Source organism: Megascapheus bottae, chromosome X, assembly GCF_031878675.1.
Source record: "Megascapheus bottae isolate mThoBot1 chromosome X, mThoBot2.hap1, whole genome shotgun sequence".
In the NCBI taxonomy this organism is placed as follows: domain Eukaryota; kingdom Metazoa; phylum Chordata; class Mammalia; order Rodentia; family Geomyidae; genus Megascapheus; species Megascapheus bottae.
The window spans coordinates 92,250,930-92,278,920 of record NC_143547.1 but is presented as its reverse complement, the minus strand read 5'-3'; the positions used below and the strand labels follow the sequence as shown (position 1 = coordinate 92,278,920).

The window sequence follows — 27,991 nt, the reverse complement described above, 5'->3', positions numbered from 1 at the left end:
AGGGTAATGGGTACCAAGACATGTGAAAGGGTATCAATGTATGTGATTTAATGCACCTTCTATCTGGCAAATATCATGTAACCTTTTTATTAATTACAATAAAAAATATTAAAAAAAAAAAGAAATCCTCAGAGGCCAGGTGGCAACTCCGAAGCCCCGCCCACGCCCTGGGTCCGCCCCTGGTCCCACCTCCTCTCCTCTCCCCACCTCCTCGAGTCGCTTGCGACTCATCCTCGAGGGCGGGGAGAAGAGGCATTTGAGTCCTCCCGTATCCCAGCAGGCAGTGCAGTCTCGAGAAGCTGACAAAGAAGCAGAGGAGCAGTCGTAGCTGCTTTCCGAGAAGCCAGTGTTGCTGAGGTGAGAGTCCCTCTCTGTCTCGTCACCCATTTCCTCTGACTTCTGCCAAACGTGGAAGTTACGTGGCGGAGAGACCCCCGCGGAAGGAGTGACCCATGCCCAAAGCCGGAGCTTGGATCGGTGATTGCCAGGGGGGCTCCGCGGCTCAGGGCTGCGGGTGGGTGGGCCCTCGGGAGCAGACCCGGGAAGAGGGGGTGGTGGTGAGGGAGGTTATTTGTGCCCTGTCTCTCGCTGGTAGTAGGGGCTCGCTCGCTGATGAGGTGCCTTGTTCTTGCCAGGCGACGTCACAGTGTCTGCCTGGCGGAGTTCGGTATTGCCCTGGGGACACAGCTCCAGGGACAACTCTCGGGCAGACGTAGAGAAGAGAGCTGGGGTGGGAGTGAGGTCCTTGACGCTGCCTGGGTGACAATCTTCTCACCCTTTGTCCAGCCCAGCCGGTCCTCCCAGAGTGAGCAACTGGAAGGAAATGGTTGTGTGTGTGTGTGTGTGTGTGTGTGAGTGTGTGAGAGAGAGAGCGAGAGAGATGTGTGTGTGCGTGCGCGCACGCGCGCACACGCAGGGAGGGGGGAGGCAGGGAGCGGGGGAGCTGCAGTCTTGGCGTCCCGGGTAGGCTTAGCTCAGCTCACTTTGCCTGGGGAGAGATGAAAGGGGAGGCAGTGCGGGTGGAGAGGCTGGGAAGGAAGGTGATTTGCCTTCTTGGAATAAAAGGGAGACATAGGGGAGATGTGACCTGTATCCTTCCCTGCTTCCCTGGACCAACACTCTGATCCTGATGCTTGCACCAGCTGCTAGGCTGTAAACAGGCTCACATGACCGGTTTCACGTGGAGCCCGCGGGTGGGAACTGGGCTCCACAAAGGCTGGGCTTCAATCAGGTGAGGCCGATGGCTCATTATTCTTTCCCGAAGCATCAGCCCTTAAAGTTCGATAGTTACGCCTTTGGCAAAATGAACTGACTTCTGTCCTGTTCAATCGAAGTAGCATTTCTGTCCCAGTACAATTGACTTCACTTTGGGGAACAAGGGTACAAATAAATAGAAAGTAGATTCATTCCCAGCCTTTTGAACTTGGAGGGAAATAAGAGGTCACAAAACCTGGCAATTTGGATTCTTCACATTTTCCTTAAAAGGTAGCCCTGTTTCACAATGTATTGTGTTCTTAAATGTGAATTCCAGACACAGGGGAAAGTCTACTTTTTCAGGCAAGGCCACACATGCGATTTAATACACACTTGATGATGAAAATCTTGTCCACACTTCCTGTAAGTATTGGGAAATCTTTTTGCCTGTGAAATACTGCATTCAGGAAATTGAGTAAGGGGTAAACATCAACTTTTAGATTACATATATCTTTGATATAAACCTGTGGAAAATTTGTAAAAAAAAAAAAAACAAACAAAAAAACCAGGAAATGGCCAAATGTGTCTTTCAGTTTGTTCACATCTATATACCCAAACAGGATGTGAAATTAATCTACTTTCTGAAGGTTTATAGAACTCTCAGAACAGGTGTACTAAAATACCAACGTACTTGAAAGTTGAGAATTTCTCAAATCTGTGAGAGGTAATGGTGGTAGGTTATCATATATGTAACATTGAACTAAATGTAATGGACATTAACTTTGTTACATCCTTTTTGTTGGTTGTGGGGCTTGAACTCAGCACCTGGGCCTGAACCTCTTTCTGCTCAACACTAGTGCTCTACCACTTCAGCCACAATGGTAGAGCCACTTCCCTTTATGGAATGGTTTATTGTAGATAGTTTCATGGTGACTTTTCTGTCCAGGCTTGTTTTGAACCACAGTCCTCAGATCTCAGCCTCCTGAGTAGCTGGTATTATAGGTCTGAGCCACTGACACCTCCTTAAAGTAACCTTTTATAGTCACATATAAACACTTTTACTATCTTTAGAATATGCAGGAAATTGTATACAATGTTTTATTCCTTAAATTGTTCCTGTATATTTTTCATCAATTTTTAATTGTATTTTATTGTCAGGTAACATACAGAGGGATTACAGTTGAATCAATTTTATACTGTTTTTCCCCCATATTATTTTTATATTCAACTACACTTTCAATATAGGTTTATTTGGGGGTGGGTGGGAAACTACTGGACTCTCCCTCTAGTCATACCCCCAGCCTTAACTCGATTTTCTTTCTTTTGTTTTCCTTTTTCTTTTTCTTTTTGTTGGTCCTGTAACCTGTACTTTGAACTCAGACTAGGCATTGTCCCTGAGCTCTTCAGTTCAAGGCTACGGCCCTACCCCTTGAGCCATAGCGCCACTTCCAGTTTTCTGGTGGATAATTGGAGTCGTTTCACAAATTTTTGTGCTTGAGCTGGCTTTGAACTGGAATCCTCAGTTTTCAGCCTCCTGAGTAGCTAGGATTACAGACGTGAGCCACTGTGCCCAGCTTTTCTTCATTTATCTCTTTACCTCTCTCTCTCTCTCTCTCTCTCTCTCTCTCTCTCTCTCTCTCTCCCTCTCCCTCTCCCTCTCCCTCTCCCTCCCCCTCCCCCCTCCCCCTCCCTCTCTCTCTCTCTCTCTCTCTCTCTTTCTTTCTTTCTTTCTTTCTTTCTTTCTTTCTTTCTTTCTTTCCTAATCCTTGGGCTTGAACTCTACTAATAAGCCAAATTCCCAGCCTTAACTATGTATCTATAAACCTAAAATAAGAAACTACAAAAAGTTATCTCAGTCCTTACTAAACCCAGTAAAGAGAGTAATCTACTGTTTGTGTTTTTTTGCCAGTCCTGGGGCTTGAACTCAGGGGCTTGGGCACTGTACCTGAGTTCTTTTGCTCAATGCTAGCGCTTTATTACTTGAGCCACAGCACCACTTCTGGCTTTTTCTGTGTATGTTATACTAAGGAATCTTAACCCAAGGCAAGGCAAGTACTCTACCACTAAGCCATATTCCAAGCCCCAAAATCTACTATTTTTTTTCCTCTTCTTTGTTTGATAAAAGATTTAAGATGGAAAATTCAGAAAAATATCTTTCCAAAAACTTAACAGTTGGTTTACTCGTATTCCTCTGAATCTTGTTTTTACCACCTTCGAGCATTTTGAAGACTCTTGTTCTACAAGCAATAGATTGAGTGGATTTACTCTTTGAAGCCCTCAATTTCCTTATTTGTACTATGAAGTTTTTTGTTTCAGTCCCAAAGGGTTCCTATAACCCTCAAATTCCCCAAAGGAGTGCTGTTTCTGATAGGATACTGTTTCTGGACAAATAATAACTTGGTCAAATAAGCCAAGATATTGGTAACAACTAAAAACTATGCAGTAATGAGAGGTATCTAAGGTCCTTATAGAAATAGGAATTGCATTCTGCAAAATTCTCATTAGATAAATTTGACATACAGATTGACTTGTACCTCTGTCTTCATCAGGAAATTGAAGATGGCCTCAGCTAAATCATACCTCCCAAATTAGAAATAACAGCTCCACTTGACTTTCTTGACCTTCGTGCCATGGTTCAAAGTCTATTTTCTTTCACTCATTCTGGCTTCTTCCTGAGTAAAGAAGGCCCTGTGATTTTTAGTGATGATATTAGAACTAAAGGATAAGGCCAAGTGCAGTGGTTCATGCCTGTAATTCTAGCTACTTAAGAGGCTGAGATCTGAGGATCTTAGTTCAAAGCCATCCTGGACACTAAAGAACATGAGGCTCACCCCTGTGGTGGCTCACGCCTCTAATCCTTGCTACTCAGGAGTCTGAGATCTGAGGATCAAGGTTCAAAACCTGCCTGGGCACTAAAGGACCTGAGACTCTTATCTCGTTAACCTCTAAAAAACAGGAAGTGGGGCTTGACTCCAGGGTACGGTGGTAGCCTTGAGCTGAAGAGCTCAGGGACCGCATCTCTGAGTTCTAGCCACATGATACCCCCTCACACACAAAAAGAACCTGAGGCTCTTATCTCCAATTAACCGCTGGAAAATGGGAATTGGGGCTATGGCTCCAGGGGTAGGGCAGTAGCCTTCAGCTGAAGATCTTTGGGGTAGTGCCCAGGCCCAGAGTTCAAGTACTGTGACCCCCCCACCAAAAAAAGGATGAGATTTTTAGAAGTATCTCTCTTTGATGGTTCTTTGGTTAGAACACCAGAGCCATTGTCTGATTTTTCAGCTCTTCATGATTCAAATTTTGTCAGCTTATCCCCAAATATCAGTCTTAGGGATTAGTCATAACCAGATTCATAAAAGATTTGTTAATAGGACTGTGAGAAATGAAACTACAAGACTAAGGCTCATATTGCAAGCGAAGACATCCTTTGCTCTTTGATTATATGGATACACTTAGAAATTGTTGTCCAGCTCCCTTTTTCTAGGGTCTACATGGCATACCTCTTTTAAACCTATAAGTTGATTCAACAAAATCACATGCTTAGGTTTACATAAACCTTCTTTCTTGACATCGTTGCATAACGAGCTTCTGGTCATCTGTAAAACATCTCAAATCTGCTTCTCCATTCCAGCTGCGTTAGACTAAGCTGGCATCTCTTATCACATTCATCCAATAGTGACACTGTTGTTGTTGTTGACTGTTGTGGGCTTGAACTCAAGGCTTAGATGCACTCCCTGAGCTATTTTGTTAAGGGTAGTACTCTACCTATTTGAGCCACAGCTTCTGGACTGACTAATCGGAGATAAGAGACTCCTAGGGACTTTTTTGTTGTTGTTGTTGGTTGTGGGGCTTGAACTCTTGGCTTGAGTCACAGTGACACTTCCAGTTTTCTGGTGGTTAATTGGAGACTCTTGTCTCACTGTCTGTAGTGCCCAGGCTGGCTCAGTGCCCAGGCTGGCTTTGAACCACAAGCCTCAGATCTCAGCCTCCTGAGTAGCTAGGGTTACAGATGTGAGCCACTGTGCCCAGCTCATGGGGACTTTTCTGCCATGTCCCAACACTATATATTTAAAAAAAAACATAACCAGCCTGGAATCAGGTGTTGTACTTCAGTCAATGGCCACACTGCTCCCAATGTCTCCAGGTAGTTTTCTGTTTAAAAATTTTCAGAAGTTAAGCACTGAAGAAGCAGCTCTCAAAAAATGGTTATACCTGAAAATCACCAGGAGGGCTCATTAAAAACACAGATCACTGGGCCCCACTCCCAGAATTACTGATTCAGTTGGTCTGGTATGAAAACCCAAAATTGCCACTTCTAACAAGTTCCCAGGTGATGCAGTTCCTGCTGTCCCGTTGAGAGCCACCCACCTAGGGAATCCAGGGGAAACCTTCAAAATCAGGTTCTCTTTCCCATTGTGCCTCAAACTTCCCTCTTGCCACTCCATACATGCTAATTTCTACCAAAGTACACTGCCAATGCTCACTATGTGTCCCTTCTATGTCTTTACAGAGATTCTTTCTAGACTTTACGCCTCTACTCCTATTACATCATCCTATGTGTTATGGCATACTGTTACTTATGCTCCCAGAGTGCTTTGTGTCTACTGGCACTTGAACACACAGCATCTCATATCCTGCTAGGCTGATATTTTAGAAGGGTGATATCTCATTGCCATCTTCTCTCCTCCATATTGCCTAACATGAGGACGTGTGTGTGTGTGTGTGTGTGGTGTTGAATAATAGTTGCCCAAGTTTTTTAAAGTTTCTGAGACTGACATATGTATACAATATATAATGAATATAGATGCTGTTTTCGGAATTGTACATATATCTTGAAATAACAAGATTGGTTGGTCGAGGGACTTGAATTCTGAGCCTGGGTGTTGTCCCTGAGCTCTTCAGCTCAAGGCTACTGCCTTACTCCTCGAGCCACAGTGCTACTTCGTGCCACTTCTGGTTTTCTGGTGATTAAATGGAAATAAGAGTCTCAGGGACTTTTAGTGCCCGAGTTGGATTTGAACCACATCCTCAGATCTCAGACTCCTGAGTAGCTAGGATTACAGGTGTGAGCCACCATGCCTGACTTAAGTATTTTAAAAATGTATTTCTCTAGGGCATTTTATTTGTTTTGTAGTACCATGGACTAAACCCAAGCAATACCACTAAGCTACACCCTCAGTCCTATAATAATAAATAATGATAGTTGTTATTTAATAATATTGTTATTTTAGGCACAAGGTCTGACCAACTAGTTCTTTTAGCTTTTTGAGCACTGATATGTAGCACTACTTTTTTCTAATTTATTATTGTTTTAGAGGTGACATACAGTGGGGTTACTTTACATATATCAGGCAACAAGTGTATGTTGCCTTTTGCATAGTGCCATCTGTTCTGTCATTCTCTCCCATTCTCTCTCTCCCTTCTTGAACATGGAATAGTCTACCAGTTCATATCATTAGTAGCTGTCAGTCTAACCATTAAGATAGTAAATTAATTATAGCCGAAACCCCAAAATATTTAAAATAAAATTGCCTGTTCTTGAAAAGTACACACTAAAATTTAAAACAATGTAACATCAATTATGAAAGCCCTGACTTTAGTAGTACACTAGCCATTTTAAAGGCTTGATATGTGATATCAGGAACTCAAAGAGGAAGAGATCTGGAGGCATGTGTGGTATATGTATGTGTGTATTATGTGTGTATGTGTGCTGCTGGGGCTTGAACTCAGAGCATGAGTGCTGTCTCTTGAGCTTTTTTTTTCCCTCGAGGTGACTACTCTTGCCATTTGAGCCACAGCACCACTTCTGGCTTTTTGGTGGTTAATTGGAGATAAGAGTCTCATGGATTTTCTTCTCTGGGCTGCCTTTGAACCCAGATTATCTCAGATCTCAGCCCCCTGAGTAACTATGATTATAGGTGTGAGCCACCTGTGCCCAGTGGGAGTGGAGTTTTTAAAAGAAGGAAAGAGATTCTAATACTAGTGAGACCAAAGCAACAGAATTAATACCCTTTACTTTGCCTTTGTCTAGGGCTGTACTGAGTATGGAGGGCAGAGATAGCTCTTCTGGTCAGATAAAAGGCTGGCTTGAAGGTGGGGCTGGGAACCCTAATCAGAGTAAATGGTTAGAGCCAGGGGTGTGTAGTCTATACTAGCTGGTAGACTGTGCTAAAGAAGATATAAATTATAAATGGCTCACTAATTTCTGGAGAAGATCTTACTTTGAGTCATTTTTTTTGTCAGTCATGGGACTTGAACTTGGCCTGGGCGTTGTCCCTGACGTCTTTAGCTCAAGGCTACCGCCCTGCCCCTTGAGCCACAGGGCCACTTCCTGTTTTCTGGTAATTAATTGGAGTTAAGAGTCTCATGGACTTTTTAGTTCTTGACCTGGCTTTGAACTGTGATCCTCAGATCTCAGTCTCTTAAGTAGCTAGGATTATAAGCATGAGCCACCGGCACCCAGCTCTTTATTTTATTTTTGGCTTCTGTTCAGTACCAAATCAATGAAACAGTAATCACATTTGGGACACTGAACTCTGGGCTAGTGGCAGATAGTTTGTGGCCATTTTCAGTGTTGCCAGGTTTAATGGTACATACTTAGAATCTCAGCATAGGGAAGGCTAATGCAGGAGGATGGCATGTTTGAGACTTAGGTGGTCTATGTAGCAAAATCCTATCTGAAAACATTAAAGAAAAAAGATTTCTGTGTTTCTGCTGTTGGTTTGTGGGAGAGTAGTTTGCAAATTGGTCACAAGGTGGTGTGCATACATCAAGTTGCTTTCCAAAATATTCAGGATTGCTTCTCTGTGGCTTGTACAGGGACCAAGCCAAGGCAGTTTCAGGTATTACACCTCAGCTGCATTGTTTTCCTTTAAGGTTTAGAGCCTCAAATTCCAAAGCACTGCTGGCCCAGTTTGATGATGAGAGACTGAAGCAGAAACAAACAATGTAAGGGGAGAGCAAAGAGAGAGAGCTAGCCAGGAGTGCTTCTGTTGTCCTAGCCCACGTCTATAGCCACCTAAGAAATACTATGAAGCCACTTATCACCCTTTGCCTTCCCTTTATTTTAAAATTGATTTTGTTGGTTGTAGCACTTGAACTCAGGGCCTGAGAGTTGTCCCTGAGTTTTTTTATGCTCCAAGCTATTGCTCCAACACATGAATCCCAGTGCCACTTCTGGTTTTTGAGTGATTAATTGGAGAGTTTCATGGGGACTTTTTTATTCATAGGCTAGCTTTGAACTGTGATCCTCAGATCTCAACCTCCTGAGTAGCTAAGATGACAGGTATGAGTCACTGGTACCTGGCTTTGTCTTCCCTTTATACAAGAAATGTGTTCAGCTGTTGGAGGGGGAATGTATTCCCCAATGGAGGAGATAGTTGTTAGTAGACACCTTGAGAATAACCAATAATCTCAGTATATGCTAAGTGCCAACTTGAAATTGGAGATTATTCAAACACAAAAAAATCAACATGGCATTATGATTGAAATCCAATGAAAAGATTTACAAGTAAGCCACATAGAGCAAATGTCAAAATATTTGTTCCATACAATGAGCGTATGAAAAATATAATTTGATGGCTTCCTGGAGATCAGAGTAGTATGTGTGTGATACAGGAGGGGGGATTTGAACTGACTAAAAAATGCACATAAAGCTGGGCCGCAGTGGCTCACACCTGTAATCCTAGCTACCCAGGAGGCTGAGATCTGAGGATCAAAGTTCAAAGCAAGCCTGGGCACAAAAGAAGCTGAGACTGTTATCTCCAATTAATCTGTAGAAAATGGGAATTAGGGCTTGACTCTAGGATAGGGGGTAGCCTTGAGCTGCAGAACTCAGGGACAGTGCCCAGGCCAAGTTCAAGCCCCATGACCCACCAAAAAATGCACACAAACCTGGGTGCTGCTGACTCAAGCCTATAATTCTTGCTATTCAGGGGACTGAGATCTAAGGATTGTGGTTTGAAGCCAGACGAGCAGGAAAGTCTTGAGACTTATCTCCAATTAAATCGCAGAAAAAGCCAAAAGGGGAGCTGTGGCTCAAAGAAGTAGAATGAGAGCCTTAAGCAAAAGAGCTCAGGGACAGTGTCCAGGCCCTGAGCTCAAGCCTCATGACTGAGCAAAAAAAAGGGGGGGAGGTGGAATTAATAATAAAAAAGATAAATTTAGAACTACTTAATTCAGATGTTTTTCAGAATGCTCTTATTTTATGGAAAGAGACAATGTATAGTAGAAATACTGGACTACGAGGCAGGAGACCTGCTGACTTTTTTTTTTGCTTGGGGGGAGGTCTCAGTCTGGTTCATGATGAAACAGTAGCAATACCTTGCCTACACTGAGTGCTGTATAAGCACCGTTTTAAAGTTGGGATAGTAGCACACACTTAAAATTCTAGTCAGACTTCAACCTGAGAGTTGAAGACAGGAGGATCACAGTTTGAGGCCAGTCCAGGAAAATGGTTACAAGACTATCTCAGGAACCAAGCTGAGCTTAGAGGTACAAACCTGTAAATCATAGGTGGAGGGAAGAAGATTGCTGGTGGGACCTGGCTGAAGTGGTAGGACACTTGGCACAAGGCCCAGTACCTATGTGGGATAAAAGAGCTAATTAATCTGCTGGACATTGTGGCTCACACCTGTAATCTTAGCTACTCAGGAGGCTGAGATCTGAGGATCACAGTTCAAAGCCAGCCCGGGCCACTAAAATCTATGAGACTCTTATCTCCAATTAACCACTAGAAAACCAGAAGTGTTGATTTTGCTCAAGGTAGAATGGTAGCCATGAGTTGAAGAGCTCAGGGACAATGCTCAGGCCCAGAGTTCAAGTGCCACACCGATTATCACACAAAAAATAGCTAGTTAATCAGTCTTATATAACTAGTAAAAAAAAGGTGTAATTTGCTACTAATTATAGAAACCTTATATATTGGGCTCTATCATCCATCCAGGACAATCTACAAACAAATCCAACATTATTATGAACTACATACATGCTCTGAACTATCTGGATATAAATAGATTTGAGTGATTATCTGAGACAGTCTATGAATTCAGTGCCTTCCTTTTTCTCTTCACAACTCATTGCCTTTTGCACATGCAGTGTCCTTGTCTGTATTCCTTCCTTTCAACACTTACATGTGTATTATTCTTTTTTCTTTCTTTCTTTTTGTTTTAAAGACAGGCTCTCACTATATAGCTCAAGCTGCCCTCAGATTCATCATCACCTGCCTTATTCTCCCAAGTACTGGGATTATAGGTATGTGCCACCATGCCCAGCAAGCCAGACTTCTACTAGCTACATATTCAAGAACTGTAAAAGGAATTCAGACAGGCCTCTAAAGTTGGAAGAAAAGAGCACTCACAAAGCTTGTGTACTTGTCATAGGAGGGGAGGAATGGTGCCATACATACCAGAATGCTCTTATTGACTTTGGATTTTCATAGAAATCTCCAACGAGTGCTTAACAAGTATGGCCATTTGGTTTCCTTTCAAAACTTCAGAAGCTGTTCTTGAGTTTCAGTAGAAAAAATAACTAAAAGAGTGGTCCCACCCATGCTACCAGAAGGCATGAAATAAAATATTATTGACATGAACATAAGAGGGATACTCTTGGGGTTTCTCATAAACATGAAAACTTATTTTGTGTTTTAATTTTTAGCCTTTAAGAATTCTAATCAGTTCTGACAACACGACAATGCTAGTGTCCTTAAAAAAAACGTTAGGATCTGGGAATGTGACTTAGCAGTAGAGTGATTGCTTACCATGCACAAAACCCTGAGTTCTGTTCCTCAGCACTACATAAACAGAAAAAGCTGGGGCTCAAGTGGTATAGTGCCAAGCTTGAGCAAAAAGAAGTTCAGGACTGTGCCCAGGCCCTGAGTTCAAGCCCTAGGACTGGCACAAAAGAGTTTAAAAAGAATGATGTTTCTTTAATCTCATCACTTCAGAAGGAAATAATTCATTTGAGAAAACCTATTTCTTTATATAGTCTTCCTATGTTCCTTATTTATATATTTATGTTAATTTATCACAGGTTGAAAGCCTATGAAAGGAGCACATGTACATTTCTTTGTGTAAGTTGGTAAAAACTAAATTAGACAGGAGGAAAGGTCAAAGGGCATGGTTCAGAGATTTGGGGACCTATTGGAATGCATGTTATACACTTTTTGGGTGTGTGGAGAGGTTGGATTAATGAAAATCAGTATCATGATTTTCTCTCATTCTCCTTCTATTTCTAGATTGCCAAAATGCTTTGGACTTTTTAACTGAATCTAAGGAAGTCCAAGATAGACTTGTGACTGTAAAAACAGAAGCTGCAGCAAGGGGGATTCAGTGCTAATGCATCAACAAAAAAGACAACCAGAGTTAGTGGAAGGAAATCTTCCCGTTTTTGTGTTTCCCACAGAGCTAATATTCTATGCAGATGATCAGTCAACACATAAGCAAGTGTTGACTCTGTACAATCCCTATGAGTTTGCCTTAAAGTTCAAAGGTGAGTCTCTCAGGTCTAAATTATGAATTTTTAACTAGCTCTACTATTCTTTTACATGCAGAAACAAATGGATTTAAACCCATTGATGGCCATTGTGACTTTCTCTTGCAGTTTTGTGTACTACTCCGAATAAGTATGTTGTTGTGGATGCTGCAGGAGCAGTTAAACCTCAATGCTGTGTGGATATGTAAGTCCACATCACTTCCTGCTAACACACTTGGCAGTGTATGATGAATATTTGATGTTTTATCTTGCACAATATCTTCCTTACAAGCTAGTCCTACTAGTTTTTTTTATCAAGAGCTAAGAAATTTCTGAAATAATTCTAAACAAACCAAATGCTTTCCACTATATAGGCTATATTTCTTCCAATATCCATTTCCTCATTGGGTATTTAAGTTGAGGCAGAGATGTTCCGAAAGTCAGGTTTTAACTTCCTCATTTAATAGTGACTTTAGTTTTCATTGGAACATCCTGCTCTTAAAATTACAGGTGGGAAACTAGTAATACTGCAGTCTAAGAGCAGTGGTAATATAAGTTCACCTGCAGTGATTAGCCTGCAAGTTAAGCTACATAAACAGGAAACAAGTTTATAAGTATTCATCGGAAAAGGTTATCTAGGTGCTTCCACATACATAATTATATGTTAAGAGTATCAGACAAATGGCTGTTGGTTCAAGCTGTTCATATTTAATTTTCTCTTTAGGACTAGTGGTGACTAGATGGTTCCTTCCACCATCCCTTAATTTATGCTATCAAGTAAATCGGATATTGTATTGGTTTAATTCTTCTGTGTAAATGAGAAGCAGAGCTCTTATGGATACAGTTTCATCATTTCAAAGCCATAAGATGATGTTTTGGCACATTGGTTTGGCATAGTCTTGCCAAACAAAAGCTATTACCTTTGACCTAATTGTTTTACATTCCTTAGGAAAACCAAGCCCATTAAAAGGATTTGTAGAAAACTCCTAAAAATTACATTGCCTTATACTCTTTTCTCTTTACAAAAAATTACAAGAGCGTATTGTTAGCCTTCTGGCACTTTGGTCAGACTGGATTATTTATTCAGTTACATTTATTTTTTTTGCCAGTTGTGGGACATGATCTCTGGGTCTGGACACTGTCCCTGAGCTCAAGGTTACTGCCCTACCCCTTGAGCCACAGAGCCACTTCCAATTTTCTGGTGATTAATTGGAGATAAGAGTCTCATGGACTTTTTAGTGCACAGGCTGGCTTTGAACTGCGATCCTCAGATCTCAGCTTCCTAAGTAGCTAGGATTATAGGCATAAGCCACCATGGCTGGTTCCTTTGTATATTTTATGTGTATGTATATATAAATCAATTTAAGTGATAAGTGAGTTTTGTTACTTGAATGACATGATGTGTGTAGGAAGAAACCATTTCCTATATTCCTATTTAGGTAATATTATTTTACATAGATATTCAGAAAGGAATGTCATTAAAGGGAAGTTTTTTTTAACTTGAACTTTACTTTTATTCTGTATTAAAATGTATATATATATATCAACTTTCTCACAATTACCCATTTCTTTTGGAAGTTTACTCTGATATTCCCTTGATAGCATTAAGTACTCAATGTTCTTGAGAATTGGTTAGTTAGTTAACAGTTTCTCCTATTGAAATCTCTTTGCTGCACTGTGTCTGCGAGGCCTCCAAACTTAAACAGCTTTTGTTATCTTTTTTCTCTCTCTATCTTTTTTTTTTTTGCTGTTTTTAGTGTGATTCGTCACAGAGATGTTCGATCCTGTCACTATGGTGTAATAGACAAATTCCGTCTTCAAGTTTCTGAGCAAAGCCAGAGGAAGGCTTTAGGAAGGAAGGAGGTTGTTGCTACTCTTCTCCCATCTGCAAAAGAACAACAGAAGGAAGAAGAGGAAAAAAGGATTAAGGATCATTTAACCGAGAGTTTGTTTTTTGAGCAGTCATTTCAACCAGGTAGTTTGGGTTTTTTTTAAGCCTTTGTGAGATCTTAAACATTGCTAAATTCAGTCAGGGAAATAAGAATAGTTATTAGAATGATGCTACTTTAAGCCTAGTCAGCTACTTCAAAATGAAGCATATAGGGCCAGGAGCATGGCCTAGTGGTAGACTACTTGCATAGCATGCATGAAGCCATGGGTTCGATTCCTTGATATCATGTCTACAGAAAAAGCTGGAAGTGGTGCTCTGGCTCAAGTGGTAGAGCATTGACCTTGAGTAACCTCAAGGACAGTGCCTAGACCCTGAGTTCAAGCCCCAGAACTGGCAAAAAGAAAAGAAAAAAATGAAACAAACAGATTAGAACTACTGAACTAGAACAAGAGGCTGAGAGTTGGATGCTAGAGCTGGCTGTATGGAGAGTGCAAATATTACCTTAGACTTTATTTATTGTATGTATACTGAAGACTATAGATGTCATGTCCGTATGTATGTATGTATGTACACACACGTGCACGCACATGTGATTGGACACTTGAGGCACCATTCCTTATGATTCTTGCACAATCTGACAATCATGTACTGTTGTTTCTTTGACCTTCCTATATCCTTTCCCACTTAATTAGTTTGAAGGAGGAGAGATTTTGTTTGGCAATACACCAAGGTTAGTTCACTGTTCATATTATTTTGAGAGAAAAAAATCTCATTAAAGTTGAAGTTAATTAAACTAAGTAGATTATAATATCCCCTGTGGGCTATTAATTGAATCCCTCTCCATTCCTCATTTCCTTCCAGCTTAGATATTCAGAAGTGTTATGATATATTCCTTCATCATTGACATCCTCATTCAGCTCTTCTGATGTCATTCCCTCTCCCTCCCAAATTATTATTACCCTTCTCCCCCCAAATCAATTATCAAACCAGGGAGAGGAAAATTTCCTTAGGAAAACACAGATGTTTTTTTTGGGGGGTGTGCCATGGGGCTTGAACTCTGGGCCTGGGCATTGTCCCTGAGCCACAGTCCAACTTCCCATTTTTTAGTGATTAATTGTATATATAAGTCTCAAGTTCTTTGAGCCTGGATCTTCAGATCTCAACCTCCTGAGTAGCTGGATTACAGGTATGAGCCACCAAGCCCAGCTAAGTACAGAAATTTTTTGTTAGTGATGTAACAATGTGATATCAGCTATTCTTGAAATGATAACTATGTGTGTGACTTCATTTTCTTTGTAGACCTATAATAAGTTTGTCTTCGTCAGGTCTTTAGTTCCATAAATCAAGGAGTTTTGCCTCTTTACTATAGCGAAGAGTATTCTCAATCATTACAGGGACTGCCCTGACTTCTGATGATGCCAAAATTGGGGACTGGATAGTAGGTAGTAGGGGACCAGGCAGTAGTAGCTTATAGATTTCTTTTTTAGCACTCATTATTAGCTAGCAAGATCATCTTTTTTAAAAAAAAATTGTCAGTTGGGGGACTTGAACTCTGAGCCTGGGCTCTGTCCCTAATCTCTTCAGCTCAAGGCTACCACCCTACCCCTTGAGCCACAGGCATTTCCTGTTTTCTGGTAGTTAATTGGAGATAGTTTCACGGACTTTAGTGCCTGGGTTGGCTTTGAGCCATGATCCTCAGATCTCAGCCTCCTGAGTAGCTTGGATTACAGGCATGAGCCACTGTTCCCAGCAAGATCACCCTTTTGAATTTATATAAAAGAGATCCATTTTCAAATGATGAGTTTTTCAGTGCTGGGAATAGAACCCAAGACCTTGCCCATTGTATAGTTAAATGCCCTGCCACTGAACTACATCCCCAGCCAAGCTGTTTTCTTTTGAGACACTATTAGCCCCGATTGGCCATCAGGCTGAGTGAGATTCTTCTTACTCAGCATCATTAATGCTGGTATTACAGGCTGGTATTTGCCACCACACTGGGCTGTTTTTGTAAGGATAAATAAGAACTTAGGGACAAGATTTTGGTCTAGTGATAGAGTTTGCCTAGCATGCAAGAGGACCCGGGCTTGATTCCTTGGTATCATATACATATCATATACATATAAAAAACCAAAAGTGGTGCTGTGGCGCAAGTGGTAGAGCTCTACCCTTGAGAAAGCCCAAGGCCAGTGCTCAGGTCCTGAGTTCAAGCACCAGGACTGGCAAAAAAAGAGAAGAACTTAGTCTGGGCAAAATTATATATATATATATATATATATATATATATATATATATATATATATATATATATATATATTTGCTGGGTGCCTGTGGTTCATGCTTGTAATCTAGCTGCTCAGGAGGCTGAGATCGGAGGATAGCAGTTCAAAGCCAGCCTGGGCACAAAGTCTGTGAGACTCTTATCTCCAATGTGGCTTAAAGTGGTAGAGCACTAGCCTTGAGCTGAAGAGCTTAGGGACAGCACTCAGGCCCAGAGTTCAAGCCCAATGATGAACAACAACAAAAAGATATTTTTAACTTGGTCTGTTTACTAAATAGTACTTTTCTTTTGCAAGTCCTGGGGCTTGAACTCAGGGCCTGGGTACTGTCACTGAGATTCTTTTGCTCAAGGCTAGCACTCTTAACACTTGAGAAAAAATAATTTATAAAATGGATTTTGGAGTTGGGTGTAAGTGGTACATATTTGTAATCATAAGTACTGAGGAGGCTGAGATCTGAGGACTGCAGCTTGAAACCAGCCAGGGTAGAAAAGATTGAGACTCTTGGGGCCGGGAGTTTGGCCTAGTGGTAGAGTGCTTGCCTAGCGTGCACAAAGACCCGGGTTCGATTCCTCGGTACCACATACATAGAAAAAGGCCGGAAGGGGTGCTGAGGCTCAAGTGGTAGAGTGCTAGCCTTGAGAAAGTCCAAGGACAGTGCTCAGGCCCTGAGCCCAAGCCCAGGACTGGCAAAAAAAAAAAAAAAAGATTGAGACTCTTACCTCCCATTAACCATAAATGCAGAAGTGCCAGTAAGGCTCAAATGGTAGAGTGCCAGACTTGAATGAGAAAGCTAAATACTAAAACTTCTTTGATTGCTTTACTGTAGGTTTGCAGTTAATGGTGTAGTTATCACAATATTTCCCTTGAAAATTCATCCGTGTGGACTAGAGATTATGGCTCGAATGGTACAGTACTTCCCCAGCAAACCTGAATTTAAGGCATAATACTACCAAAAATGAAAAGATTATGGATGAGGTCTGGCTCAGGGGTAGAATGTGCAAGTACAAGGACCTAAATTCCCCAATACTGTCAAAAAGAAAAAAGAAAATTCATTCATTTTACAAATATAACTAAAGTGAGGGTTTTGAAGTATTTGTTATTGTTTCATCCTAAGCAATAATCACTATTAAATTTGAGTTTGTTTTTACCTGTCTGGTTGGTAAGGTTCAATTAAATTGAGCAACAGCTAAGGTAGTAATAATTTGAAAAAATATATTTAACAATAGAATGAGAAGCATTCCTTTTTTTTTGTCGGTCATGGGACTTGAACTCTGGGCTGGGCATTGTCCCTGAGCTTTTCAGCTCAAGGCTACCACCCTACCCCTTGAGCCACAGGCTTTCTAGTGGCTAATTGGAGATAAGAGTCTCAACAGACTTAAATCCCGGGCTAGCTTTGAATGTGATCCTCAGATCTCAGCCTCCTGAGTAGCTAAGATTACAGGTGTGAGCCACTGTGCCCTGTTGAGCTGCATTATTTCATCAATAGAACATCAATATTGTGTGGTTCTTGGGTATTTCTTTTAATGAAAAGAATATGAGTAGAAAAAGCATATCTTGGGGCTGGGAGTTTGGCCTAGTGGTAGAGTGCTTGCCTAGCATGCATGAAGCCCTGGGTCTCATTCCTCCGTAGCACATACAAAGAAAAACCGAAAGTCCTGCTGTGGCTCAAGTTGTAGAGCTCTAGCATTGAGAAAACCCATGGACAGTGCTCAGGTTCTGAGTTCAAGCCCCAGGACTGGCCAAAAAAAGGCATATAACAAAAAAAGCTGTTATTCTGTTATTTGATTTCTTAAAGACAGGCCAGCCAGAAATATATAATACATTCAGCCAGAAATATATAATAGTTGGCTTGATAAGAGATCTATTAATTTTTAAATCTTTTTTGTAAGTACACTCAATAAAAGCTTTTAACTACTTTTTTCTTTTGGCTGTGGCATGAACTTATTACCTCGTTGCTGTCCCAGAGCTTTTGTGCCCAAGCTACCACTTTGCACCTCCACAGTACCACTTCTGATTTTCTGGTAGTTAATTGGAGATAAGAGTCTCATGGACTTTCCTGCCCAGGCTGGCTTTAATCTGCAATCCTCAGATCTCAGCCTCCTGAATAGCTAGGATTACAGGTGTGAGCCACCAGTGCCCAGATTCTAAACTACATTTTTTTCTTTTTGGTCAGTCGTGGGGCTTGAACTCTGGGTCTAGGTGCTGTCCCTGAACTCTTCAGTTCAACACTAGTGCTCTACGATTTGAGCCACAGTTCCACTTCCAGTTTTCTGGTGGTTAACTGGAAATGAGTCTCACAGACTTTTGTGCCTGGGCTGGCTTTGAACCTCAGATCTCAGCCTCCTGAATACCTAGGATTACAGGCCTGTGCTACCAGAACTCAGCTTCTGAACTACTTTTGAAGTATACAATAGAGTATTGTCAATATTGTTGTAGATCAGATCTCTATATCTTGCTAAATTAGATCTTGCAAAATTGAGAATCATGCCTATTGGTTAGCAACTCATATTCCTTCCCTATGCTGAATATCTCCTTGGTTCTAGGATTTGGACTATTTTAGATATTCTGTACAAGTGATATTTATGCAGAATTTCTTCTTCACATTTCATACATTTTCCATATGTTGCGACTGCTTTCTTATTGCCTATAAATGGGACAAGAACATTCACAGGCAGCTTTACAACATTCAAGTGTTGCCTTAACATTTTGTATGATGGTACCAAGATGTTAGATGGAGTCCAACCTATCTGGAGATCTTTTTAAGGATAGTCTTGGAAGATATTGCAGGACAGGTGGGGTGGATTCAACAGAATACAGATGGTCCCGGGGCCAGGAGTTTGGCCTAGTGGTTAAAGTGCTTGCCTAGCATGCATGAAGACCCGAGTTTGATTCCTCGGTACCACATACATAGAAAAAAGCTGGAAGTGGTGCTAAGGCTCAAGAGGTAGAGCTCTAGCCTTGAGAAAGTCCAAGGACAGTGCTCAGGCCCTGAGCTCAAGCCCACGACTGGCAAAAAAAACAAAAAAAAAAAAACAAAAAAAACAGATGGTCCTTTACATATGGGGGGGTCATGTCCCAATTCACCTCTTGAAAATACCATCAGATGACACTATTGAATACATTACAGACATAGCTGAGCCCCACAGAAAACCAGTTTCGGTTGTTTGCTTTGGTGATTGTGTGGCTGTCTGTGAGCTCCAGCTTCAAAGTATCATAACACATATCCCTTGTCTAGAAAAGATCAAAACCATGGGCTGTAGCTCTGTTGGATGTGTATTGCATTGGTAGCACCACAGAGCCATGTTATCTGAAGTTGGGGATCATCTGTACTCCCAGGCAATCTATTACCATAGAAAAAGGACATATTGAACATCTATTTTTAGAGCAGCCTATTAGAATTTTATTCCTTTCATATGAAAAAATAGGTTGAGGGGATAACAGATCAAGATGCACTGTATATGTAAACTGCTTTATTAAATGAAACACTTCAATACAGATCCTAAAAAATTCCAAGCAAGGGGATGATGAGTTGGGAGCAGCGGATGAGAATGTTGAAAGAGGTGACATTGATCAAAGCCTATTGTAGTCACAACTTGCTTTGTCGAATGGCAAATCCTTTGTACAACTACTTAACTATAAAAGATGTTTAAGGAATGTACTAGCTCAGGCTGGGTGTTAGTGGCTTACACATAATCCTAGCTGTTCAGGCAGCTGAGTTCTGATGATTTCAACTCAAAGCTAGCTGGGGTAGGAAAGACTAAGACATTCTTTTTGCCAGTTCTGGGGCTTGAACTCAGGGCATGAGCACTGTCCTTGAGCTTTCTCAAGGCTAGAGTTCTACCACTTGAAACACAGCACCACTTTTGGCTTTTTCTATGTATGTGGTACCGAGGAATGGAACCAAGGTTCTTATGCATGCTAGGTAAGCACTCTACCAGTAGGCCAAACTCTCAGTGTACTGAGACTTTTATTCTAGTTGGGCACCAAAAAAAGTGAACTATGGGTCAAGTGGTAGAGAGCTAGCCTTGAGCTTCCCCCGCCCCCCCAAAAAATCTGAGTGACAGCTCCCAGGCCCCAGCCCCTGATGAACACACACACACACACACACACACACACACACACACACACACACAATACTAGCACAGAATTTAGGTATATAGTTTATAAGTATACATTTATCAAAGATACTTGGCTCCTACGTAGGATGAGATTTGCCTGGGAGGAGAGTTCATAATGCCTCTTCAGCAGTGAAATTTCATGATAATCTCAGAATGAGATTATAGGCTTCATATAAGTACAACACAGTCCCTACAGAATGGGAATGTGGGGGGAGGGGGTGAGAGAAGTTAGCCTCAAACACAAATCTCTCCCTCACAAGTACAGAACAATCCTGGTGAGTGGTGGCCAGTGTATGTGAAGGAGCTTTCATCTGAAATGGTTTTCAGAAACAAACCTGGGGCTTTTTGTTGTTGTTTCTTTACAGAAAGCAGAAGTGTGTCTTCAGGACCTAGTTTACTGACTGTCTTCCTGGGAGTGGTGTGCATTGCAGCTCTGATGCTGCCTACGCTGGGGGATATGGAATCGCTCGTGCCTCTCTACCTCCACTTAAGTGTCAATCAAAAACTAGTAGCTGCTTACATCTTAGGTAAGAGTTGTCAAGATGACTTGGGACACATGTAGTGTAGGGTTTTATGGGGGGGTGTCTTTTTCTGGAAAACAGATGAAGGCTAGCAAGCATGAGATGCTGAGTTTGAATTGCCATTATAAAATACACACACACACACACACACACACACACACACACACACACACACACACACACACACACACACACACACACACACACACACACACACACACACACACACACACACACACACACACACACACACACACACACACACACACACACACACACACACACACACACACGGTAGCCATCTAGCCATGGTGGTTATGTCTACAATCCTAGCTTCTTGCTTTTTTTTTTCTTTTTCAGTTTTATTTTGCCAGTCCTGGGGCTTGAACTAACTCAAGGCTTCGGCACTGTCCCACAGCGACTCTGTGCTCAAGGCTACAGCTCGGCACTGTCCCACAGCGACTCTGTGCTCAAGGCTACAGCTCTATCACTTGAGCCACATTCCCATCCCCAGCTTCTTGGGGGAATGAGATCTGGGGAATTGCCACTCAAGGCCAGACCAAACTCTGGGCATGGTGGTTCACACCTGTAATCCTGGCTATTCTGGAGGCTGAGATTTGAGTATCACAGTTCAAAGTCAGCCTGGGCACTAAAGTCTGTGAAACACTTATCTCCTATTAATCACCAGAGAACTGGACGCAGTGCTGTGGCTCAAGGAGTAGGGCAGTAGACTTGATATGAAGAGCTCAGGGACAATGCCCAGGCCCAGAGTTCAAGTTCCACGACTGACCAAAAAAAAAAAAACCCCAAAAAACGGTGAGACAAAGCAAACCTTGAAAGATCTCCTGTCAACCAGTAAAATGCTGGGAATGATAAGAACCTGTCATCCCAGCTACGTGGGAAGAATCCACAGGAGGCTTGTGGCTAGCCTGGGAACCTGAGATCCTATTTGATAAATAATGAAAGCAAAGAGGGCTTGAGGGACTGGTTCAAGTGGTAGACTATCTTCCTGTCAAGCACAAGTTCCTGAGTACAAACACTATTATCGCCAAAAGCAGAAACAGATTAAGGATTGCTTCAAAAGCTTCTAGAGAATCGGGCTCAGTGGCTCATACCTATAATCCTAGCTCCTCAGGTGGAGATCAAGAAGCCTACAGTTTGAAGCCATTCCAGGGGAAAAATGTCTGTGAGACACCCTGCCCCCCATCTAAGGCAACAAAAAACCTAGGCATGGTGATTTGTGCTTATCATCCCAACTATATGAGAAGTATAAATAGGATCATGGTCCAGGTCAACATAGTTTATTATTTTAAAAACAATGTACATGCACAAATGACTGAGGAATGGCTCAAGTGGTAAAGTCCCTACCTCATAAACACAAGACCCTCAGTTTAGTACTTCAAAAAAAAAAGCATGTTGAGATCCGATGTATTTGAAGATTTAAACTTTGGTTTACATTTAGTTCTCTTCAATGTATTTACCCAGTAACAAAGTCTGTATTTAACCAGTTACTTACCTTGTACTGGCTTACATCGATATATGACATGTATAAAATGCATATGTCCCAAGATCCAGCATTTCTGCTTGTAGAAATAAGATGGATGCTTACAATGGAAAACAGTACAGCCTTATTTATTACTATGAACCTTTATCTCTCATCTCTCTTTTATTGACAGTCCTGGGGCTTGAGCCCAGGGCCTGGGCACTATTCCTGAGCTTCTTTTTGCTCAAGGCTAGCACTCTACCACTTAAGCCATAGCGCCACTTCTGGCTTTTCTGTATATGTGGCACTGAGGAATAGAATCCAGGGTTTCATGCATGCTAGGCAAGAACTCTACCACTAATTTACATTCCCAGTACTATGAACCTTTCTCTTTAAGCAAGTTCCATCCTCCTTTTTTCATTGTTTTGCTTATCTTGGTTTCAAATACTTTAGTTAATTATTTCAATGGAGCAAATATTTCTTCAGAATCGGCTATGTATGTGTCCAGGAGTGGTGATGAATGACTCTTACCTCTATTCTCTTGTCACTTCTACATAATATTTACTCTCCACATTCCTTGGTGTGCTGTCTTTTTTTATTTACTTCAAAATGGTCTTCTAAATTATCTCCCTATGTTTTGGCTGTACTCCTTTTCTCTCTCTTCCTTTACCTTTGATTCTTTTCTCCCAAGAACCATTTATCACATTGCTGTCAGGTTGATTGCCATTTGTTTTTAATTTAATAACCAAGTCATACTCTCAAATCCATCAGTATAATTTGTTTGGCATTTAACATTTAACATAATCCCCATATCTGTTGGAGTCCTAAGGTGTCAATATTATCTAAATACTTCTAATATAAACCCATGACTAAAGCCTGTTAGATGGTTTATTGATTCAAAAAAGGTTATCTCGGGCCAGGACTTTGGCCTAGTGGCAGAGTGCTTGCCTAGCATGTACGAACACCTGGGTTCGATTCCTTGGTACCACATACATAGAAAAAAAGCTGGAAGTGGTGCTGACGCTCAAGTGGTAGAGCTCTGACATTGAGAAAGTCCAAGGACAGAGCTCAAGCACAGGACTGGCAAAAAAAAGTTATCTCAACTGGATGCTGGCTCACAGTTAAAATCCTAGGAAACTCAGGAGGCTGAGATCTTAAGGGTCACTATTTCAAGCCAGCTCAGGCAGACAAATGTGAGCAGACAAATTCTTGAGACTCTTCTTTCCAATTAACCAAAATGCTCTTTATGGCCCAGGCTGGCTTTGAACCATGATCCTCAGATCTCAGCTTCCTGAGTAGCTAGGATTACAGGCATGAACCACTGCACCCAGATAGATCTCAAGCTTCTTTAGTGGCTAGGATTATAGATATGAGCTTCTGAGGCAGCTTTTATCTTTAAGAACAATGTTTCTGACTGCCCAGTCCTTGTGATAATTTCTGTTCCCTTTACTTTTTATGTCTGGTGCTAGGATGGAACCTAGGATCTCATGCATGCACACATTCTAGCCTTGCACTTAAAAAGAATTGCTATGTACCTGTTGCTGACACCCCTTATCAGGAGCTGAGATCTGAGGATCAAAGTTTAAAGCTAATCTGAGCAGGAAAGCCTATGAAACTCCCATCTTCAACTAATGACCATCGAAAAATGTAAATGTGGCTTAAGTGGCAGAGTGTTAGCCTTGAGCAAATAAATACTTAGGGACAGCTGCACTCAGACCTTGAGTTCAAGCCTCAGGACTGAGACACTAAAAATGTTAAGTCTTTACCATTCATTTAGGACTACTTTTGGAATTTTTCAGACAGGGTCTATAATGCATTGCATAGCCAGGCTGGCCTCTAACTCTCCATCCGTTGGCCCCACTTCCTCTGTACCACCCTGCCTGGCATGATTGCGGTTTCCTATGTGGAGTCTCAAGCAAAATAGGAATCCTATGCTTCTGTGTCTTTGTGGCCCTAAGGTCCTAATATATCAGGTCCTTAATATTTCTGTTCCTGAAGTCAGCTGCTTTACCAACACTTGAAAATGGTATGACTGCTATTGTTATAGCTAATGTCACTGGATAAATAAGGGGTATTGGATGGTGAAATTAGCCATGACTAGACATTAGTGATTTAATTAAGTCTATCCAGTGACTACCCATTTCTGTAAATAGGATTTCTTCTGTATAATATCAACTAAATTCAAATTGACTTCAGTTCTTCATGGAGTGCTTGCCTATGGTGCTGTGTTTTCATTTGCTTGTGGAGGCCCAAATAATTGCTTGTTGAATAGAAGATTTTGTAAAATGACATGTCTTTAATTGTTGCCTTTTTCCCCCCAATCAGGTCTTATTACAATGGCTATACTGCGAACATGAGAGACGATTTAAGTCAACATCTGAAGTAAATTTGTATTGAAAGTATATTGAATGTGGACTGCCTTTTATCCCTATTTCACTCCATTAACACACTACATACTATTGAATGAGTCCAAATAATTGAGAAGTATAATATATCTCTCTATATATTTGAAATTACTCAGTAATTTTATTTGAGGGACTCCAGCACTTTATGGTACAGACAGTAACAGACAGTAAGTGTGATTCTAAGTGATAGAAATTATTTGAAGAAAGTCTTTTAAATTCTGTATCTGTTCAAAAGACTTCAAGGAAAACATTTTCTCATTTCTTATAATTCACTTTAATTAAGAATCATGTCCTTCAAAGTTAAAGGCTTAAATGAACAAACTGACTAGGTTAAAAATAAAATTGCATTTATTTGCTAGCTATGATCAATGTTACTATGTAAATTATACCTTGCCCGCTATGGTTACAAACAGATGTTACAGTGTTTGTAATTTACAGAAACTGCATGGAGAATTAAAGACAAGCATAAGGTATTAAGGGATCATGATTATTGTAGGGTCTCACAGAAAATGGGATGTGTTTAATTCATCGTGTGAACTACCAAATAGGGTTGTAATCCAGACACAAAGCATAACTATAGTTTTTAATCTTACAAAAGTAGGCTGACCACTCTGTTTGGTATGAGTTCTAAAGGAAGCTAAGCATTTGTTTAATTAGTTGGCTCACCCTGGCTTTACCTCTGGTTAATGCTTTACGTTAATGGGGGGAAATCACTAACTTTTCTCTCAAGCTCTTTGTCTGCCTGCCTCTTAAATGATATGCCCATATTGGGGGAGAAGATGCCAGGTGGTTCATATGGAGATGTGGTTTTTTTCCACCTTAAATTCTAAGCCAAGTATGGGAACCCCTTGTTACCTGTGTCTATTTTATATCAGTCACTATTACATTTTTTAAGGTTTTATTTATTAAAACAACTTTACCAAAAAGTCCCCTAAGCACAACTTTACATTTGTTTATAGCTTCTTCTGATCTCTAACATAGATATAGAGAATATCTATGCAGTTTTAACTGTTTTGTCATAGCAACTGCTCTTTTGTCTTAGGATTTTTATCTGAAAGCACAATGCATTGAGTCTCTTAAAATCAACTTTCAGATCTTTTTACAGAATGAACTTACACGCACTGCTACTGTAGAATTCTCAAGGAATATATGTAAATGCAAATGGATGCCTAAAGTTGTTCTCTGCTAGCAGCAATTCTGCTTCTAGAAGCTTTTATGTCTAGTCTTTCATAGTCATTGTTTAACCATTTGAGGGAGAATAAATCATTCAGTGGATCATGTCTGTACATTGTGTAATAACTGAAAAGCACATAAATGTAATCTACTTTGTTAAAACCTCTAGAGGCTCTCTTGTTTCTCTACCCATTTATTAAATCCTTTGTGTGTGCACATGCATGTGCATGTGCAAGTGTGTGCACATGTATGTATGTGATAACACATTGTAAAGACAATAAATTACTTTAAAAAAGAAAAGAAAATGAAGATCTGAGCTTCATCATAATTTTAACATTGTATTTGACTAAAACTCTGAGTTCCTCAGAGATTAAACCACGTCAAAAACTGAAACCTCACCGGGCGCAGTGACTCATGCGATACTCAGGAGGTTGACAGATCTAAGGATCAATTCCCACAAGTGACCATATTACTAGTTTGAATATACTTCTGATTGATTAATTGATTGATTTGCTGGTCCTGAGACTGGTTTCACAGGTATGTGCCACCAGCACCTGGCCCAATGTTTCTTTGTGGAACTAGAGTCATTTCTTTTGTAGTTAAATGAGAAAAGTGGGGCTTGAATTGGCTTTGGATGGGTGGATTTGGTTTATGTACAGAGTTGCTGAGTTCAGGAGAATAGGCAAGGCTAAAGCCAGGTGCTAGTGGCTCACACCTGTAATCCTAGCTGCTCAGGAGGCTTGAGATCTGAGGACCACAGTTTAAAGCTAGCCCAGGCACAAAATTAACCACTAGAAAACCCAAAGTGGCATTGTGGCTCAAGTGGTAGAGCACTAGCCTTGAGCTGAAGAGCTCCCAGGCCCAGATTTCAAGCCCCACGACCAACAACAACAGCAACAAAAAGTCAAGACTGAGCAGAAAATGAGGCAAGGAGAGTTGTCTTTAAACAGTGACGAAGGGGGATACCGGGGACTGGTGTATATGCACTCCTTTATTTCCATTCTGCCATGAAGAAAAATGTTTCACTGCCAGTAATTCAAGGGGATGAACCTAGGCTACTGGGGAAAGAACCAAGCTAGCCAAGGGCCATATAGGTATTACCAAGTTCAGTCAAGGAAGAGGCAACGAAGTGTTGTCATGGTGAAAACAAATATGATTCATCCTAAAAGCAGCTACCAAGCAGGAAACAGCAAGAGACACAGCAATGGTTGTAATTATCTGTCACTGCAGGTGTTTCTGCCACCTCAAAATCGTTAGGCCAGCTCCTATTCTTCCACCTGCGTTCACTTCAAAACAAATGGGATAAGGTCTGCATGGAAACATTCAAATTTCAAGAAGAGATTCTGGAAGCATGAGTTTCCTCTTATACTTTTTTTTTATTCACAGAGTGATTGGGAGAATTAGCAACTGCTAAGGAGATAGCTTACTGCAGGATTCATACGGAGGTAGATACTAAGATTTTTAAAAGTTTGCTGTTCTGAGATTACAAATGCATGTGCTGCTCTGATGTTTAGAGAGAGCATAGGTTAAAGGAATACTTTAAAATTACAGGAAGTCAGGAGTGAAACTGGGATCCTATGGCTACAACAAGACATTCAAAATGGTGGAATCCAGCAGAGCTTTAGCTGTATTAGCCCAGCAGTAGAATGTCAGGTTAGTGATTATTGCATTAGGAAAATATTTGCTACACCTATAATCTGGAAGTGATAAACAACATACCAGAGCAGAACATTAGTCTCCAGGATTAAATGCCAAACAGAATAACAGAGCTGACCTAGCAAAAGGGTATGAGGATGAGTCCTTGTCTAGTTACTATATCAAAGACCCTTCTAGTAAGCCATAAGCAGAGAAAGAAGTGCAATAGAATATGAGATTGGAGAAGCTTTGTGTGATCAAGGTAACAAAAATGTGAATGGACTAAAACCCAATCTGGCTGTTTTTCTTACATTGTACTCCCCCAACCCTGTTCTCATTTGCCCACTTGGTTTATCAAAAGATCATCAGCAAATTAAAGCAATACCTGGTCTGGTAGCTTCAGTGCCAATAAAAATTGGGCCCAGTTCAAAGAAGATTATTGTAGGGAATTCCCAGCTCACTAAATGCATTTTTCAATTAGCGAGGAGATTGCTTTATGAGTCACTGACCTAACAACAGCCAAGGTGGAAATTCAGGATGTGATCTAGGTAAAGGAGGGACAAAGCCTATTTGGCCAAAATAGAAATATGTGATTTCATAAGAATACGGGCAAATTTTAGTCCATCAAGGGAGAGACAATGCCAACTCTGTCTTGAAGTCTGAGTTGTGCTCATGTTCTTGTTTTCTTACCTTTTGTTCATTTATCTGTCTTTGCGAGTTTAAGGGTGCACAGAAATTGAGAGACAAAGGTTGAACAAATGCAGCGGTAATATCTCTAGATACTCTGTTGAAAATGAACTATATAACTTGGAGATGGAGATG

At 41.0% G+C, this 27,991-nt stretch overlaps 1 protein-coding gene across 6 annotated transcripts; it reads left to right on the top strand.

Annotated features, from left to right (window-relative positions):
• The first annotated feature begins 253 nt into the window (after positions 1-253).
• On the top strand, positions 254-25,823 carry Mospd1 (motile sperm domain containing 1). 6 transcript variants are annotated; one of them, XM_090325621.1, is made up of 7 exons: positions 265-357; positions 10,368-10,446; positions 11,429-11,682; positions 11,794-11,869; positions 13,422-13,639; positions 20,318-20,479; positions 24,282-25,823. In XM_090325621.1, exons 3-7 carry the CDS (start codon positions 11,529-11,531, stop codon positions 24,311-24,313), a joined length of 642 nt encoding a protein of 213 aa, XP_090181747.1. In that variant the 5' UTR covers positions 265-357; positions 10,368-10,446; positions 11,429-11,528; the 3' UTR covers positions 24,314-25,823. The 6 variants fall into 6 exon arrangements, with proteins under 6 accessions (XP_090181746.1, XP_090181747.1, XP_090181751.1 ...); XM_090325620.1 differs by lacking the exon at positions 10,368-10,446 and having other exon boundaries at positions 254-357; XM_090325625.1 differs by lacking the exons at positions 265-357; positions 10,368-10,446 and adding an exon at positions 366-477.
• Positions 25,824-27,991: the final 2,168 nt, after the last annotated feature.